At 37.5% G+C, this 19,945-nt stretch overlaps 1 protein-coding gene across 1 annotated transcript in view; it reads right to left on the bottom strand.

Moving 5' to 3' along the window:
* Positions 1-6,486: 6,486 nt before the first annotated feature.
* The window catches only part of PCSK5 (proprotein convertase subtilisin/kexin type 5), a 327,761-nt gene continuing 314,302 nt past the window's right edge, over positions 6,487-19,945 (bottom strand). Inside the window, exons 35-37 of the mRNA XM_075211001.1 lie at positions 12,776-12,876; positions 9,191-9,374; positions 6,487-7,135 (exon numbers count right to left, since the gene is read on the bottom strand). Of these exons, the coding sequence (XP_075067102.1) occupies positions 6,720-7,135; positions 9,191-9,374; positions 12,776-12,876 (701 nt within the window). The 3' untranslated portion in view covers positions 6,487-6,719. The remainder of the gene's footprint in view (positions 7,136-9,190; positions 9,375-12,775; positions 12,877-19,945) is intronic.

Here is a 19,945-nt window from a genome sequence, read left to right as displayed (position 1 = left end):
ACCGAGATCATGGTCTGTGAAGAAGTATTGTATAATCCTGAACTTGAAACGGTGATTGGGTGATAGTTTGTTACACTATCAAAGGGTGGAGCTGTCGAAGTCAGCAAATTGGATAAAGTAATTTCAATTAAAATCGAGCAAACTTGGTTGTCTTTGTCTGAAAAGATGCGTACGGTACGCTATGGCGTACAAGGGCACGCTACGGCGTGAAAGGGCGTACGCAGCTACTACACGTGGCAGTAACAGTATTTGGTCTTTTACCATACATTCGCACAAACACGCATACTTATAAAATAGTACACATTAATGGTAGTTGCAACACATAGTCAGTTATGTCGAAATATAGTAGTATTTATGTGTTATATTAAAGTTACATGCATATTAGTGAAATATACGGAACAGGTTGAAGGAATCATATCATGAGTGGTATCATAATAAACCTCTTAACATTTACAACAGTATAATTGACCAAGCACTATATACAGGTGTTATAACAAAAACTATTCATGAGTTCTTAAGTGTCAAGAATCCGACAATCCCTACTATATAAATGCTACCGAAGGTTCATAAAAATGAACTAAATCCTCCCGGCAGACCTATAGTGTCGGGCATAAATAGCCTGACAGAAAAAGCGAGTAGGTTTGTCGATTCCCAATTACGAAAACATGTATTAAGTTTAGACTCTTACATTAGGGATACTTTGGACATCCTAACGAAATTGGACAATATAATAACAAATCCAACCACAAAATTAGCTACGTACGATGTGGAGTCACTCTATACTAACATCTCACATAAGGGTGGCCTAACAGCAGTGAAAAACTTCCTTGAAATGGGAAGGACAAACAATCTTGATGATTTCATCCTCACGTTATTAAATTTTGTATTGACATCTAACTATTTTATTTTTAAAGAAGTTTTTTTCTTACAACTAAGGGGGACTGCAATGGGGACAGTATGTGCTCCCACATACGCCAACCTATTCTTGGGTTGGTGGGAGAGAGAAATTGTATTCAATCTAGACAATGAAAAATACACCAATCACATACTATTATGGCTCCGATATATTGACGACGTGATCATTTTATGGGATGGAGAAACCTCATTATTCCATGAATTTACAACAATCCTTAATGATAACGTGATAAATTTGAAATTAACATCGGAAATTAGTGATTCTGAAATCTACTTCTTAGACCTTAGAATTACTAAATCTGATGATGGCAGAATCCATACAGATATGTACCGCAAAAAAACTGCCACCAATAGTTTACTCCATTCTTCAAGCTCTCACTATCCCCCGGTTATAAGGGGCATCCCTAAAGCTGAACTTTTAAGGACAAAAAGAAACTGTTCAGACATAACAACATATCAATTGAGATCAAGGGAACTGAAAGGGAGACTACAAAGAAGAGGTTATAGTAACCATAACATCAAGAAAGCAGAACAAGCAGTTAACAAACACAATAGGGAAACCTTGGTACATTCCACCAATAAAAATAAAAACAAAAATTTGGATTCGAAATTAAGAGTAGTGGGCACATTCTGCACAGAGTGGCGGACAATTGTACAATGTTTCCAAAGACATCAACATGTGTTGATGTTAGATATGGATCTAAAACGATGTTTGGAAGAAAAGATCAATTTTTCTTGGAGACGATCACAAAACCTACGTGATCAACTTGTACACTGCTTCCTAACACCTGAAAAAAGGCTATCAAACATACCAGTGGGCTCTTACAAATGTGGAACCTGTAAGGCCTGCCAGTATAGGATACAGGTAAAAACATCAAGATAAATTCCATAAAATTTGGAAAATTCAACAATTTTTAAACTGCAATTCTATGAATGTAGTCTATTGTCTATCTTGCCCTGGCGGTTTGAAGTACGTGGGTATGACAACTAGACCACTGAAACTACATATCCTGGAACATGTAGGAAACATCAGAAGGGTTCCTACAACATAGCAAATTTTAAACAAATCACTACTGTAGCAAAACATTTTCTGAAACATCATCAGAGTAATTCCAAAGGTCTAACTGCATTTGCAATGGAACAGATAAAATCAGGAATAAGGGGTGGAGATATGAGTAATGAACTTCTAAAAAGAGAAACTAAGAAAATATTTCTGATGGGGAGTATCACCCCATCAGGACTTAATGATAACAGCAACTATACAGTTTTTTTGTAGAAGGATTTATCATTATTATTTTAATAATTAGGTATAAGGGGTGGATACATATGTAATGTACTCCCAAAAAGAAGATGTAACGAAATTTGAAATTAAAAGAATTAGGAAAATAATTATGTGAGTAGGACTACTCTATCAGGACCTAATGATTATAGCGATTATTTATTGCCCTCACATGAAGGATACACCTTCGAAAAAATAAATAAAAAAATATATATTACTGTATGAATGAGATATTCCAAAAAAAGAAAACAAACAATTAAGGGAAAATCAAAGAACAAAAAACAAGGTAGACATCTGATTGTAACTCATTTTGAAAACTTTAATAAGATTATATTTGAAATCAGATATACATCACTTAATTTCACTTTATAATTTTTTTATATTTTCCACTTATTCATATCGCTAAATTTATTTATCACAATCCATTCTCACTATTACCATGCATATAATATGCTCTTACTCACTCAGTTATTTTTATTTTTACTTTTTTTCATCTTCACACATTGTTTAATTTTTCACATATTTAGCTTTACACCTAGTATGCCTTAAAAATAGCATACTCATCTCAATTTTTAATCACATGGTTATCTAACTAAAATAATATGTCATCAGTACATTATTTACACAGCACTTCCTTGACACATGTGTATTAGATGTATAATCACTGGTAGTAATATAACAACTGATGTCCCTTTTGTAGAAGACAAGCTTACATTTGTGCCTTCCCCTCTGTCAATCCTTAATAAGAATTAACTACATATCTGCATTACAAAACTTACCTTTGTAGTTCCTGGATTACCATTTGTAATACCATAACATATTATTTACAATTTGACTAATGAGAATTTGTAATTTATATGTGATTATGATAAGATCTTTAGAATGTAACGCTAATTTCATGCTGTTCCCGTGCCAAATTTACCCAAGCAAGAAGTACAGATATATATATATAATTATTCCTTTTTATATGTGAATGCATGGGAAGGGATAATAATATAGAAGATATGTCGATGCTATCACCTGACCCAGTAGCTCAATTACGAAACAGTCAGTAAGGCCACTAAGAACGGGAGAATTTCTCCAGATACACAACTTAGATGATTGGTTGAGACAAATATATGATTGGACGGTTGCCATCAACGTCGCTAAGCGACGTCATTAACTACGCAAGGATAACCCTATTGTCCAATCATGATATAGTGTAGTAATGTTATTAAAAATGGGAGGATTTCCCCAGACACACGACTTAGTTTACTGGTCGATTCAACCACATGATCGGATGGTTGCCATGAACGTCGCTAAGCGACGTCATCAATTATGGGAGGTTCTTTCCCTTTATAAGAGTGACGTTCTCACGTCCCGGCTTGCCTTGATAAAGCCTGTTATGCGAAACGCGCGTCGGCGGATGCTGCGTTTGCCTGCTCATAAGAAAAATTTTTAGATTTAAACATTATTCATACAAAGAGGGTAGACCTATCTCTAAGAAAGTTATGGAATGATGCCGGATAATGTATAGCATCTCCGACTCAGAGTCTGTGTGATTGAGAACTGCCGACAATAGCCATGTATGAATGATATCTCAACTACAGTAGTAGAAAGTAAATAGGCACTACTGAGTGAGCGCCTGTGAGATGGGGGAGAAAGTAGCAACTGAACAACAGTATAGGATATTATAAAACCCTATAACTCTGATCTCTTATGAACATGATATTATAAGTGACATGTATGGTTCAGAAGTTGTAGATATCAAAATAAATTGAGACAACCAAGTCTCTTAGTTCATTAATTGGCGCAAATCTGAGGGTCTACACAATTGGTTCATACTATATATCATAAATGAAATATTTAAATACCAAGGTAATAGATGTCATACCCTGAATGAATATAGGGGGCAGACACCTTTGAACATTAGAGCGGTCTCCTCAGTTTCAAGTATCTATTTATGATATTAGAGCGGTAACGCAGCTAGGTAGCTTTTTCTACCTTTTTTAACAGTAATTAAATTTTGGTCAATATAAATTATACTCAATTTTAATATTTCGCTACTAGCTTTAGAGGGATTATTCCCTATATGTTCTCAATAATCCTTTTTAATGGAATATAATAAAATGTATGTTTTAAGAAATCGTTTTTGACCATTTGAGTGCCTCCAATTTAGTACACACTCTTTTCTTCCTCTTTACTTTGTAAATGACATCCAAAAATATGACAGATCTGCTTTGTTTTCAAATGCAATACTTGCTTCATTATTGCATCGAAGCTCAAGAAGTGTCTCTGACAATCCTTGAGGCTCTTCTGGTTACAACAGCAATTTCACATTTAAAGGGTTCTACTATCCAACTGACAGCATGTGAACCGGCAGCATTACCCCCAGGAATTTCATTTTTACCCCTGTTCCCCTGATCATTGCCTTATAGCTACCATCTCAGGTAGGGCTTGTGTTCTGCTTAATACTGATGTTTCTTCCACACCGTGCATCAAGTAAGAATTATCTAGGTGTAGCAGAAGCCGTGCACGACACTTACCTGCTATCTTAAATCTCCATTGCATGTTATCAACGACATGTTGCAATGAATTTATGGTTTCTATACAACAATCTTGTGTGTAAATATTTATATATTTACTCTTTCATTACCCTTTTTATTTACATCTCTTGTAAAGCCAGACACAATTTGCAAATGAGATGTAGAAGACACTTTTGGTTAGTATATATTTTTTATTTATTTTTTACTTTTTTTTAAATCTAAGGCAGGAAATTAATCCAGAGGGATTTCTTTGAACTGAATGTCAATTAACATAAAAGAACGTTCCATGGGTAATTACATATTACATTTGTTTTTATCTGTAGGCATGTAAGGATGAAATAACAAGCCCTTTCATCTTTCTTTGGGGACATCGTAATATATTCACATAGAGAAAATGTGGAGCAAATATGTAGTTTTTGGAAGAAAAAAAAATGAAATGTATTACCAAAATGTCACTGCAAAGACAGTGCAACATATTATTGGGATTATTTAAAACTTGTTACATTTATGTATCAGTTAAGGTAACATATCTAAAGTCAGACACCACTTTGCACACCTTCTCACAATAATACAATATATTGATGCTTTCAATCTAGAAAAACATTATAAGACTATCCACATACATCTATACACTAAATAAAATAGATTAAAAGTTGGTGAGGCCTCAGAATACTGATTAGTAGAACAATGATGACTATTGTTGGTACTTATTGTACTGACTTAATGCTTTATACAGACTGCATATATATATATACTGTGTCTGGCAATTGAATTAGGTACCATCAGTAATGATAATACAGTTCTCGATATGCAGATCACTTCTGAGATCCCTCTACCTTCTGACTAATACAGGTCAACACACCAGGCACCTGTAGATCGGTTTATAATTATGTACCCTTTAGGAAAAGAAGGTATTTTTAGAGATCTATCTCTGAACATTTTTTTAAAAAGAATGATCAAATTCACAGTACAATTTGTCTTATTTTTAATGCTATCCACCATTTAATTAATTGGAGTGTTTTAATCTCAGAATACAGTGAATTATTTACAGCAGTGATGTTTTGGTGTGGGCTGTAGTGTTCTGTTTGTGGAGTGTACTCTTCTGATCTGTGCATAGATCTGAAACATGGCTCCTGAAAACCTGACATGTTGGCAAACGTCTAGTGGTTTTGAGTACAAAAGAGAACATAATTACTAGAAGTTTACAATACGTGTGCCTTCTTTGTTGATCTGCCTCAACCCATTAATAATGTAAAATGTTTTGTTTGGTAATTATGACAACTGTACATTTGCAGGAACTTTATATCACATATATTTAGATAATTCTTAAATACATAATTCTAAGGCTAGGTGTACACTATGTATTTTAGGACATCAACACCATAATGATGACAAATAAAAAAAATTCTTTGAAGTTAGATTCTTGTAAGTATGTTTCAGTGCACTAGTAGCTGAGTAGATTTGTTACGTATATATCTGCAAGGATGAAGAGAAAGATTAGTCTTGAAAGACATTCTTGGGATTAAGGTGGTTTTAAAAAAAAACGATTGAGTGTGGTGTTTGAGGAATAATTTATAATATATTTGGAAATATCCATGTTGACCTTCAAGTGCAAACAGACCAAGCTTGAATTGTGTATGAATTGAACTCCCTTTTTATCATTTTTTTTTAAAGATGTTTTGCTACTTAAAAATTGTTAAAATGCTAATATACCGGATGTGAATAATCTGGGTAATTCAAGCATCTCAAATTAAAATAACAGTTATCCATGGATAGAAGACCTTATGGACTAAAACACAGTTTATGCAAACTTGCACCATACAGAAACAAGAAACTGTATTACTACATTTTAATTAGTGCTAGGGGTTGGAAGGGGTTATGCATCCTATATTGCTAAATTACTAATACTGTACTTATGTACTTAGATTTTGTTGAATAATCCCAATGCTATGTCTTTTTAGTTTTTACACTTAAGCCCATGCTGATGAATTTACAGTTAATTATCTAAACGAATAACTCTCATCGTCGTACTCTAAATCCTCCTCATCATCATCTTCTAGAAGTCCATATTTAAATTTCCGATACACTGTTCCATCCTGACCCATGTAAACAATATCTTCATCATCATCATCCTCTTCCTCCTCATCGTCACGATCATGGTACTCAATAACATGGTCTCGCTGGAAGCTGGAAGTACTTTCTCTATTACTCTTGAAAGATTGGAAGGATTTTGTTTGCTCTGGCAACTTTTCATAGCCGGTTTTGTTGACAGTTACAGTTTTTGAGCGGGCTCTTCGCCAAAAGAATATGATGGCTCCAATGCTGAGCACCAGCAAAATTGATGTCGCCACAAACAAAGCAGTCTTCTTGTGTCCTTCGTTTTCTGGCAAGAGCCCCGCTATTAAAACGCATTCCGCTAAAAGATTAACACAGATAAGAGAACTTGGATTAGTGAATTTGAATAACAAGAGCTAACTATTATAGTTAAATATTTTTTTCTGACCAGTTGTTTCTAGTCAACTGCATATTTTATCTACTTGTTTTTCTCCAACAGTTAAGCACTGGCTTTTGAACTGAGCTTTTAAATGTTTGTTATTTTCCAATTTTCTCATTTTTAACTATTAATTTACTGGATACTGTTATTTCTCAATTTTGTAGCTGATGTTTGGAAACAGGACACATTTTTGTACAACTGGATCAGTAAAATTAAACTGAGCACTAGCTTGTAAGTCAAGGAAACAGCAAGACGATGGCAAAACGTTCTAAGCTTACGTGAGCCATATTTAGGCAAAGGCCACATAAGCCTGGGCCAAGTGCAGCAGGATATGGGGGGACAGCAGCCATTGATCGGCTCATGTGAAAAGCTGTGAAATAAAAGCATATAGTAGATTTTCAGAGCACACCACCGATTTGAACATTTAATTTATTGAAGGGATACTCCCAAGACACAGCTCAGCTTTGCTAGAAGATAATTTCCATGTACTGGGAACTGAGAGATTCCATCAACAGCCTTTGCAGTCTTTTATAGTGCCCCGCCAGTACAGTCAATATGCTATGCTGTCTCTTAGAGTGTTCCATCAGTTAACTGGAAGGACAACTCTGAACATGGAAAGGATCTTGCCGTTTGCTGTACTAGCTAGGAGGAAAAAGCGGCATGACATGTAGTCAGGGGCAAGGGATAGAAGTACAGTAGGAAGGAGGGAGGAAGGGCAGCACAATGGTTGTGGCCTAGTTGAGGCACAAGACTAAATCCAGCCCTGAAGCTTACAGACCCATTTTCATATATTAGACGTGTCAGATTCACCATGATCTTTTATATTTTTTAATTGTTTTTCTTCCACCAGAAACAGGGCTTTCTTTTGGAAGCATATTGGACTAATTTTTTTCAAGATTACACCAAAGGTTAATTTACATTTGCAAGAATAAAACCAATCCCATTAGTTTACTCCAACTTTAATTTATGCCCTCTATCATATTTGGTATAGTTATATAGGGGAATGTTTTTGTTTTATTTGTAACCTTCAGGAGTCACAAGAGTCTCCTATTGTGAACACTTATAGATCCAAAATAGGCTAGCTCAAGTAGTAACTATAATAGGGCAGGCTGGTTCAGGCATCTGCTACCCATAACCAGTTTTCCTGTCATAGATGGAATATCCTAGTGATGTCATGATGCAACAGGATTTTGCTCTGCAATTCAAAAGTGCCATCCCGACTTACAAAATTAGTAGACTTCATTTACAAAGCACAAAATAATTGGTGCAAAGTGAAAAATCAGCTTTGGTCCTGCTGTGTGCCTTTATTAGAGCAACTATGCCTTTATTTACACCAAAGCACATAGGTTTGCAGAGAAAGGTTGTCTCTCAAAACATTGCATTTTTATCACCATTTTTTTGTCTGCTGTAATAAACCTATTACAGCAAATTTCAGGTACTCACTATCCATCTTTGCTATTTTGGATCCCAAGACTGGACCCTCACGTTCTCTTCAGAATTAAATGGCCATCAGTTAGAATGGGTTAAAGGGGTTTTGACCTTTCAACTTCAGTTTACTTTAAATTACTGGCTTGCACATCCTACCCTGGAAATTATACTAAATACATAACTTGTTCTTCCTTCTGTGTTTTTTAGCCATGACTTTATGTTATCAGACAGCCGTTTATTTTCCTCGCCCTTGGATTCTTATTGTATATTGACTGGGCAGAAGAATCATGTGGGGGCCACGCAAACTATGATGTCGGAGCAATTTACTTGAAAATGCCATGATTGTAGCTCGTGTGGCCAGATTTATTTGCTATATATTGAGATTTATGAGACTGGTGTAGTAATTACAAAGCTATACCTTACATTTTAAGAAAAAAATACGTAGAATATTATGCAAATAAGGATTTTTATGGAACAATCCATCTAATAAAAAAATATGTTCATTTGTTTTTTTTATGCATATTACAGTGTTCTAGGTAGTGATCTTACCCAGTGTTTCGGTGCAGTCACAGCATTCTCCTGAGTCCTCTGGTTTGGCACTGCAGCAATGCACACACCTTCCTTCATCCACATAAAGCGAGAAGCTTGCTTGACACACAGTACAATTAAGAGGCCCGGGTCCCTTACACTCTATACAGCTGTCATGGCATATTTCACATGGTGCATTTGGATCCTTAAAAAGGCAAATATGAGATATTAAGTGCCCCTAAACTTTAAGCACAATTTGATCAAATATTAAAAGGGAACTACTTATGCTTGAAAATATATATCTGACCTTTACAGAAAGCCAGTCACACATATGGCACTCTGAAAAAATGAGTCCTGGGCATTGTACACATTTTGTGCATACAAAAATATGCAACTACTCCACTGCTTTGATGGTGAGCCGTGATTACAGATGAAGTATACATATATTGCATTTTTTCAGATGTTTTCCTATACTGGACCCCTGAAACAATTCAGGGATTAGCCATTGAAGAGTAACTTAAGTAGAAATTCAACTTACACTAACAACCAATGTACCCTTGTTGCAAGGTCAAGGAAGGGAGATGGATACATAAAACAGTAATAACCGAAGCATGGGGAGCTCTATTTAAGAAGATCAGTGGCGGTACAAGTATAACCAAACTCTTATCGCTATCACCATCTCAGGATGACAATAGTGGAACAATACTGAATGAAATGGGAACACGAGAATCCCCAAACAGAAAAAAATGCTGTTTTTTCTTTAATTTACAATTATTTATTTTTTATTTTAATTCTATTTTTTACATTGTATTATTATAATATATATATATATATATTATTTTTTAATTGAAAGTAGAACTAGAAGTATAAGTCTGGGCTTCCAGTTACACACAGTGCAATTGCTTGAGCCAGCAAGCTGGGTCACATGTGCAGATACACAGAAGATACCTCTTACCATTGCCAGCCAATATTGCCAGGGAGCTAACTATCAGTTAACTGCCCCTGAGATATTTACTAATACTTTTACTGTTACGATCTCTACTATTAAAAAAGGTAATTTGGGAAAAAAGTGTCCACTTTTTGCTAGTAGGGGTCCTGCTACTGCTGGTACTGGAATGCCCGTTGCAAAAAAGAGTGTCCAAGCATCTTCTTTAACTACACAAGCACCACCTTCTCGCTCAGAGTGTAGGTGTAATGGTCTGGAGACTGAATACGAGGCTAGTGGCAAGAAGGAAAGCAGGCCACAAGAGGATTATATAATAAAGAATGGTGAACAGTAGCCAGGTTCGCTACACAGAAAGGCAATAAGGCAAAGGGTTCAGGCAGTTGAGGACAATCCGAGGTCGGTACACAAGCATTAGATAACTGGAGACAGAATGCAGGAACAGGAACTAGATTACTGTCAGGAGCACAATAAGCTGGCAAGGAAGACAGGAACAGACCAGGCTATTATAGGAAGTCAAGGAAAGGAGCTTGACCATGCTGCAACATCCCGAGATCAGTGACATTGAGCTAGAACACAGAGTAAAGATAAGGAACTGTCCAGCAGCCAGAATAGCTCAGTCAGAAGAGCAGCAGTTCCTAGAAGCATAAGCCAGAGTTCAAATCCTGACAATGGTCTGTCGCCTCCAAAACACAGTGAAATGCAAGGATGAGTAGTAATGATGATGATTTAGAAATAGAATTTCTAAATCATGATCAGTGAGGAGGATGATTGTGGATCTTAAAATGAATGGGTTGTACTTGAACAAGATAATGATGAGGATGATTGTGTTGAACTAAAGCAGTCATCAGCAGTACCCCCTTATGCCCATTATAAGCAAATCATCACACCTGGGCACAAGACCAAAAAAGCACCTCTTGTGTTTGGAAATATTTTATCCAAGACAACATCTGTCAATGTATCTGTATCCTTTGTGATGCAAAAATAAGCAGAGGTAGGGATGTTGATCATCTAGGAACTGCTTCTCTGTTATGTCATTTATGTCTGTTGGAAAAACTCAGGAATGTCATTTTCGGCATATAGCGACCGCATGTATATACTTTATGCACTCTGGAGTGCCACTAGGCACACCAGTATCTTTTATTAAACTGCCACGTATTTGTGACACTGCTCTGTCACTAAAACACGGAGATGGTTTTAAAGCCAAAACACTGGGATCTGCGTACAGCTGTATCATAAATATAAACTTTATTGAAAAAAAATAGAAAAAATTAAGATGGTTCATGGTATATGAGTTAGGTTACAACAGGAGCATGCTGGTTTTTCGTATTTTGTAGGTTGGGCTATAGCTAGCATTAAGGTGTGAGCAATTTCCTGCATGCATTATTTATTAGATGCACTAATTTACTCTACTTGTATTAGATTCTCTACAGTAAGAAGGAGGAACATGACCATAGCTGTAGTAGTCTCACTACTGGGAGTTGCATATTTTGTTCATTAATGCAGTTCTAGGCATATACACTATTAGAAGCACTATCCCCAACACTATTTTGTTAATTTATAGTTTTTAAACCAAACATTACCTCTTCAACAGAGATGACTAAGATGACTTACAAATTGTGTATTTTACATCAGTGTGAATACCCCCATTTTTGCCAGTAGAAAGAGCCCATTTGCTATTTCCCCAACAAGTGATAATTCTGTCTTAATAAATACATTTTCATAGGTACCACAGTCATATATTTATACCACCTTCCAGCCTATATCCTAAAGTTAATTCTTACCATTCAGGGCTTGTATAGATTTATCCAATTGTTGTTGTATTCAAATAATAAAGAGATAAAAGTGCATTAAAGATAGGATAAATAAGAGTCAATGGTATCATTGCCACCATTGCCCTAATGCGGCACAACCTATTTGTCAGGCATTAAGGCGCGCTACCATAACGATTAGTTTGGATTGTTAAAAGCACAAAACTAGAAAAGCACATGAAAAACAAAACAGAAATGCATCACTAAAATGCATCAAAAGTTTGCATTTTTACCCATTTTTCCAGTGCATGTGTTTGATCAGGCCCTCATTCTTCATCCTTTTCAATATTAATACAGGTATGTCAGTCTTTGAAAATATTGCGGGCAATGAAACACTGATGACCAGTCATGGGACTACCACTGTGGCAGGTGGTCTGGTGGGTAAGGGGCCTAAAGGGAAAAGACGCCGGTGATGCCGGTCCACCTGATGCCAAGGTCCCCGCTCTGCTCTTCTGAGCATGATGGGGCTGGCACATGCACAAGGAAACCTCTTTTTGCCTTTCAACTCTGGACCTGAAAGCCCAAACGTGACTTCAATGAACATTTGCTGGCCTACACTTAGAAAACCAAGACGGAGGCCTCAGGAAGATGGACCAGCATTGACGGGCCCTCCTAAAATTTTGATATGGGCCTACTGTTGGAATAATAATACCCTGTTGATGAGCTTCATTATCGTATTACTTCAAAGCAAAGTAGTATCAGCATTGGAAAGACAATGTCAGGTAGTGTAATGGCACCACAACCTTGTCATTTTTTTCAGTGAGATTTGTTTTAAAAATGGCTAATTGTAAGTTTACTAATGGTTGGTGGTAAATCTATTTCAAAGTGTACTTCTTTCTCATCGTATATTACCTGTGTACGTTTGAACTCTCCAGGTAAACACTCTGTATGACATATCGATCCTGATAGCTGGTAACTTGACACACAGGATGTACACGAAAGAGCCCCAGAACCTAATGTAAATAGACACATATATTTATATATATTTGAAACATTCCAGTCAGAAATTCAAGGCAATGAATGTTGATGTTGTTTTTTGTGATGATTGCAACAATAATTTTTTGTAATATACTTGACAGATTAGATATTTTGTTAAAGAATAGTATGAACTTACATATAATAACATTAGGAAATCATTTTTACAAATACAATATTTAAGCACTAGTGAAGCATATAGCAATAGTATTGTGCATTTATGGGAGTAAATTAAGGCCCATAACCCACTGAGGTCAAAATATACGTTTTACTAGTATTTTTAAACTCTAGTTAAAGCACATAGATTGGTTATAGGGATGGAAACCATTGGTTTCAATACCCCATATCCATAAGCCTTTGCAATTGTGGTTGGGACCATTTCTTTTGCAACACTTTTTTTAATGCAGTCTGCTCCATTTATTTGCGTTCACCTCGAGCAAATATATTGCGGTCAATAGATTTTCTTACATTGACCACCACCTCTGTCCACAAGTACAAGCATCCATCAAACCATGTCAAATGCAATTGCAATGTCACTGGCCTTTACTGTAACGGCACTGGGCAACAAGCCGAAGACACGTGAATTAATTGTCTCAAACTTGTGACATCAATATGAAAAAAACCCTCTATTTTTCTCATGCCTCATTGAACGAGATGTAAGATTTTTTTAAAAACAAAAAACAAAAAACAGCTTTAAAAATATTAATTTAAACAAATTACATATACTACCCATCCATCTTCATTAAGATGAAATGCATGATTTCTTCATAAAAAGTCCACATACAAAGCGGTCAGATCAACAAAAGGATATTTTTAGTGAGCTCTTTAGATTTTAGATAGTGACTATAGATTTTGTGGCAACGTTTAATATTAAATTCTATTTACTTGTTGACTTAAAGGTTCACTTTTATACCTAAAGTCATGAATAATGATGACCAGACTGTGTATTGGGAAATGTTGAGGCTTTCTCCAAAATAAAGTCAACCAGCCAAGATTTACCAGGGCTGAATAATAAAAAATAGAAATAACGGGTACTTCGGTTTCATCCTACACTCCAAAAACATAATAATTGTGTGTGTAGGTGTGTGTGTGTGTAGGTGTGTGTGTGTAGGTGTGTGTGTGTTAGGGAATTTTAAATGTAAGATCAAATAAGGCAGGGACAGATGTGAATGATTACATCTCTGTACCTCACTGTGTAATATGACTAGCACTAAATAAATAAATCAATAATAATAATAATAATAATAATATTATTAATAATAATGGGAGAGGTATACAAAAGAATACTGGAGAAAGTTGATGAGTTTGATGGAAAGAGTGGTGAGTAGTAGAAATACTGAAGGTAGCAAATGTGAGATATGTGGATGAATATGGGTTAGTTGGGATAGGTATAGAGAGAGTGGGGAAATGAGCAATTCCAGGTAGTTTAGTCCAATGGGACTGAGGGCTAATGAAGCTGCATGGGGATAAAGAGTGTAGATTTTCTTTCCTAAAACTTCCACCACGGCTCTTGGATGTCCAGTTACATCATTGTTTGTACTTGTTCACATTTCAAATGTAGATCATACAGCAGCAGCTGTCAAAGAAGCGTCCGCGGCGGTGCTGTATACAATACAGCACCGCCGTGGACGCTTCTTTGACAGCGCCGCGGCTGCTGTATAGTACATTGCCACTATATAGGGCACTTTTTTAGCGGAGTGGAGGGGTTTCTGGAGACCCAGAAACCCCCCCTGCGTGCGCCACTGGTAATAGTAATGGCAGAGTAACTATTATCTCCTAACTGCTTCTTTTAGAGCAACCTGAGCCTCTTTTAGGCTCCTATTTATCAAGAATATAGATTTTTTTTATTGCTGCTTATGGTAGTAATAGAAAATCTATTAGCACTGCAATTTACCATTAAATTATCGCCGGAACAGCTGAGTGTCGCTGCCAGGCACTACTGGCTGGCAGCGGTAAGGCTGAACTTACCACCTAACCAGGCCAGTGTGGTAGCATGTGCAGTGGAACTGGAATCCTGGACATGGGTTTTCAGTTCCACTTTCAAGGGGGAAAAAAATAGAAAAAATATATTAAAAAAATATTATTTTAATATATTCGACTTAAATAAGAAAGCATTTTCCCATAATTAAGATAGTGTTACCGCATTAGTGGAAGTAGGACGTGGAGATAACTATCACCAGCAGGGAGTCTTTGATAGATTGGCAAATAGATAGGCAGAAACCCTACTAAATCACCTGTTTATTCCATTTCATAAATATGCCCCATGGACTTAAATAATAATTTTTCCTTCTTTAGGGTTTGATACGTAAAAGTGTACATATAAGAACCTCCACACTGGATTCCAGAGGCATCAGTTAGACTATTATACTTTCAATGACATTATTCCAGTACAATATGCTTGCTGTATTTACCGCTTTGCATATATTAATATTATCATTTATTTATAAAGCGACAACATATAACTTGGCACCGTACATTGAGGGGATTGTGATACAAACAAATAACATACAATGGAACAGAAGGTAAAGATGAACCTGCCCACATGAGCTTACAATCTAAGAGGTGGGGGAAACACTTGATACATAAGGTAGCGTAATAACAATTGTGGCTGTTGGTGAAGATACATGTACATTGATACAGTCATTGTGCTAACTCTTGGCTCCAAGCAGTTGGGGGATACAGTTTCTGTCTTAGTTCCTGGGTCTGGGCAGTTGATAACTACAGGCAGACCGCCAGTTCCCAGAGGTGGGTAAATACAAGCTGGGCCTCCCGTAGGTGGGGACAGGCAGGTAGAACATGTATGGGGGCCGATCATGTTAGGGGGCCCTTGAAACAATAAGGCAGCACCTCTTTATAAGTGTAAATGTTTGAGTATCCATTGTTTCTTGTGCAAAATGTATTTTTAGTAATGCAATACTCATCATGTGAACTGAAGTCTCCCTATATCTAAGGTACCCCTGTGAACACAGGCAACTTAAACTAATCACAATAGCATTGAAGCAATGCCTTCATTTATTTGTCTGGATGTATATATATATATATATATATATATATACATATATACACACAACTCTGTGTGCGTGTATCACTTCATATTTTATGTTCATATTAGAGATGCTCAGGCTCAGTTCCCCGAGAACGAACACAACTGAACTTAGCATATCCGAAAAAGAGCAAAAATATCTAGCCGGCTTGGCTTGGTACTTTTGCGCTTTTTCGGAATTGAAAATGGGGCAAAACGTCATCTTTACATCGTTGGATCTTGGATCTCGCGGGTTTTAAAATCTATAAGTACCGCCCTCCACGGCGATCTAGCGGCATTTCACAGAGGGACATAGAAGGGGTAGCACAGTCTGTAAAGCAGTTGGGCAGCAACATAGATAGAATAGAAAGAGGAGGGGGTAGCAGTATTCAACAAAGTCTACAGTGACATTCAGGAGAGCTCCATTTCTCCATTGCTAATTGTCATTGGTGAAATACAAATCCTAGTGCTGGCAGGCTTGGTGTAATTCTGCAGTCACATTCTACTGTGTTATATAGGTAACACACAAAGAGGAGAGCTCCATTACTCCATTACTAATTCTCACTGCTGAAATACAAATACTAAGGCTAGTAGGCTTGTCTTCTGAACTTGCAGTCAAAGTGTACGGTGTTAGATAGGTTACACACAAAGAGGAGAGCTCCATTGCTCCACTGCTAATTCTCATTGCTGAAATACAAATACTAGGGCTAGCAGGCTTGTCTGCTGAATTTTGAGTCAAAGTGTACGGTGTTATATATTTTACAAACAAAGAGGAGAGCTCCATTGCAAATTGTCATTGCTGAAATAGAAATACTAAGGCTAGTAGGCTTGTCTTCTGAACTTGCAGTCAAAGTGTACGGTGTTATATAGGTTACACACAAAGAGGAGAGCTCCATTGCTCCACTGCTAATTCTCATTGCTGAAATACAAATACAAGGGCTAGCAGGCTTGTCTTCTGAATTTTCAGTCAAAGTGTACGGTGTTATATAGGTTTCACACAAAGAGGAGAGCTCCATTGCTCCATTGCGAATTGTCATTGCTGAAATAGAAATTACAGGGCTGGCTGGCTTAGTCTAAATCTGTAGTTACATTTTTCTGTACCAAAGCTCACTCAGAAACAGGAGAGGTGGCAGGATTCAGTGCTGAAACAGAAATTATAATAATAGGGCTGCAAATGTTCTTAAAAGTCTCCATTGACATTCTACTGTGCCACAGCTCATACAGAAATAGGAGGGGTGACATTGTTGTTGTCACTCTCCAGTCTCAGTCATGATGATAATAATCCCTCTACATCATGTGCTAAAGCCTATGTTCAAGTGCATAGTGGTTTTAAGTCAGGGAAACCAACATGTAAATAAAAAGCTTGTACCTTTTTAAAGAAAAAAAACGCTCTAATAAAGGTGAAAGTTTACTGTAGAAAAACATAAAATTGCCAAGATGCCGTTCTATGCAAAATTTTACCATGCATACCAGGTAGTTCCCTTTTCTTAGCTAGATTTCAGCACCTGCAATCTACACTGTCATCATATTCACCCTCATCATTGTGTACATGTTCCTCAAACAATACTAATTCATCCCCGCTGGAATCCACATCACAGAAGCCTGTGTACTTTGATGTAATTGCCGATAATGGCCTTCCTCGTGGAATTTGTAGTTAATTTTATGTCAGAGCTGTCACGATTGTTGGACAATTCTTTTAGACCAGCCCAAATGTCAAAATGTTGTGCTGACTCATCTGCATCACCACTGGGTGTCTTGTGAAAGCTTAGTTTTTTCCTAGAAGCAGTTGCCAGAGAAACTGAAGGAGGAGAAGTTGTTGTGTCATGTACCACTTGAGCTGTCAGGCTGCTGACCAAGAGCTCATTGCATCTCTTGTAATCTGGGACAGTGGGAAATAAAGACATAGCTCTTAAACCTAGGATCAAGCACAGTTGGCAAAATGTAGTGATCCAATTTCAAGATGTTGATAACTCTTGGATCCTGGCAAATCGAATTAAGTACTTAATCTACAATTAGAATATAGTTAGCGGATTTGCTTTGTTTCATTTCCTACTTCAATTTCTCTAGCTGCTTCTCAAAAAGTCTAATTTGGGCAATCACTTGACTCAAGTTAGCAGTGTCTGCACTCTCTTCACAGGTGACTACTTCGCTGGACTAAAGTACATATCCCCTCATATTCTATTCTTCTTGCAGCTTCTGCATTCTCCTACATGCTGTTGCACAATCCCAAAAATGACTGTAAATATTTCGGGGCACAGACAGCATCTCCTGCATGCCATTGTCATTTTTTAAAATGTTCTGTACCACCAAGTTGATTGTGTGAGCAAAACAGGAAATGTGATGGAATTCCCCCCACTGTAATGCTTTAACAATATTGGTGGCATTAGCAGAAATCACATATCCTCAGGAGAGTCCAAGCAGCATAAGCAATGACATCCCTTACTTTTTCAAAGAGGTTGTCAGCGGTATTACCGCTGACCTGCGCCTTGTCTTGTCTCTGATAACCACCTCTCAGTCCCGCCTTCAAGACTTCTCCCGTGCTGCTCCCCACTTATGGAATTCCCTACCACGCTCAATCCGACTTTCCCACAGCCTTCAAATTTTAAGATGCTCTTTTAAACCCCATCTCTTTTTTTAGAGGTGACCTTATCCTCGATAACACTATTCACACTAATGCACCCTGACAACTATCCCAATCTCCACTCTGAGCCACACTCACTCCTCTTGCTTCTGCTGTGACCTCTTCCCTTTAGAATGTAAGCTCTCTAATGAGCTGGGTCCTCCATAACCTTTGGTTTCATCTCTCCATTCATTTTATCTGCCTTGTCTGTGCATGTTTTACGTATGTCCTGTTTTATGTATGTCCTTGTGTTCCCTATTGTACGGTGCTGTGGAGCACTGTGGTGCCTTACAAATGTATGATAATAATAATAACAATAATAATATGCCTCTTAGTGCAGCAGATAATATACAGAGTAGCCTGCCTGAGAAAAATGTGACGTACTTGGGTACATGCTGCTGCTGTTCCTGCTGGTGAAGGCGAATCACCAACCCAGTGGGTTGTCACAGTCATATAATCTTTAGTTTGCCTAGTTTCGCTTGTCCACATATCTGTGGTTAAGTGTACAGTGGGTAGAATGGCAATTTGCAGCCCAATAATTACATTTTTACAAACCTTCTGGTAGAGGTGTCATGATGAAATTTGATAATGTGGACACAAGACCTCAAGTAATTGTCTAGCACCAGCTCCATTAATAGTGGATATTGGATGCAGATCTAATATTAGCATAGTGGCCATGGCTCTAGATTCGTCGTGGGACAGAGGAGCCAGGATGAGCAGAGAAGAAGCAAAAGAGAAAGCTGAGAGGAGAGAAGGCGAGAAGGGGACAGAAGCCCTAAGGTAAATACACTAATGCCAAGAGTCAGTTGCTAGGTATGTCCACTTCACACTGCTCAGTAGTGCACACAGCTTTGCCCATGTATTTGACGTGGATGGAAGGAGTTGGAGAGTGGCCTCGCACTGGCTAAGATGATAGGTTAATTGTCATGCCCACTCTTGTGGCATGGTGTGCTTCTGCCCTATTCTCACCCACCTTGCTGTGTGTCCCATGCTGTATATCAAAAGAAAAGAAGAGTCACTCTGGTGGTTACGCACGCCTCTTTGGTGGCTGGCTACACTCCTTCAGCTGCACACAGTATTTAGTGGGCTCCTATCATAGCATTCACTCCACCCCCCTCCCCCACGAATGGGCCCTGCAGGCCCCAATCCAACATGGTCCATGCAATTAATAGAGCCAAAGAGTACATACCATTGAACCTTCACTTGAAGTTTTGGCAGTAAACTCTCAAGGAGAGATGGGCTCAGAAACAAAAGTTGTCAAGGGGCCCATAATTCTTATGGGTGGCCCTGATTACATGTACAGTGCTAGTTCCTGGTTCTGAGAAGTTTGTAATTACAGGTACAATGTGAGTTTGTGTCTCCAGTGAGGTGATCATTACAGGTATAGCACCAGTTTCTGGCTCAA

This window comes from Mixophyes fleayi, chromosome 1 (assembly GCF_038048845.1).
Source record: "Mixophyes fleayi isolate aMixFle1 chromosome 1, aMixFle1.hap1, whole genome shotgun sequence".
NCBI lineage: Eukaryota > Metazoa > Chordata > Amphibia > Anura > Limnodynastidae > Mixophyes > Mixophyes fleayi.
Note: the sequence above shows the minus strand (reverse complement) of the source record. Positions and strands in the feature narration are given on the sequence as shown.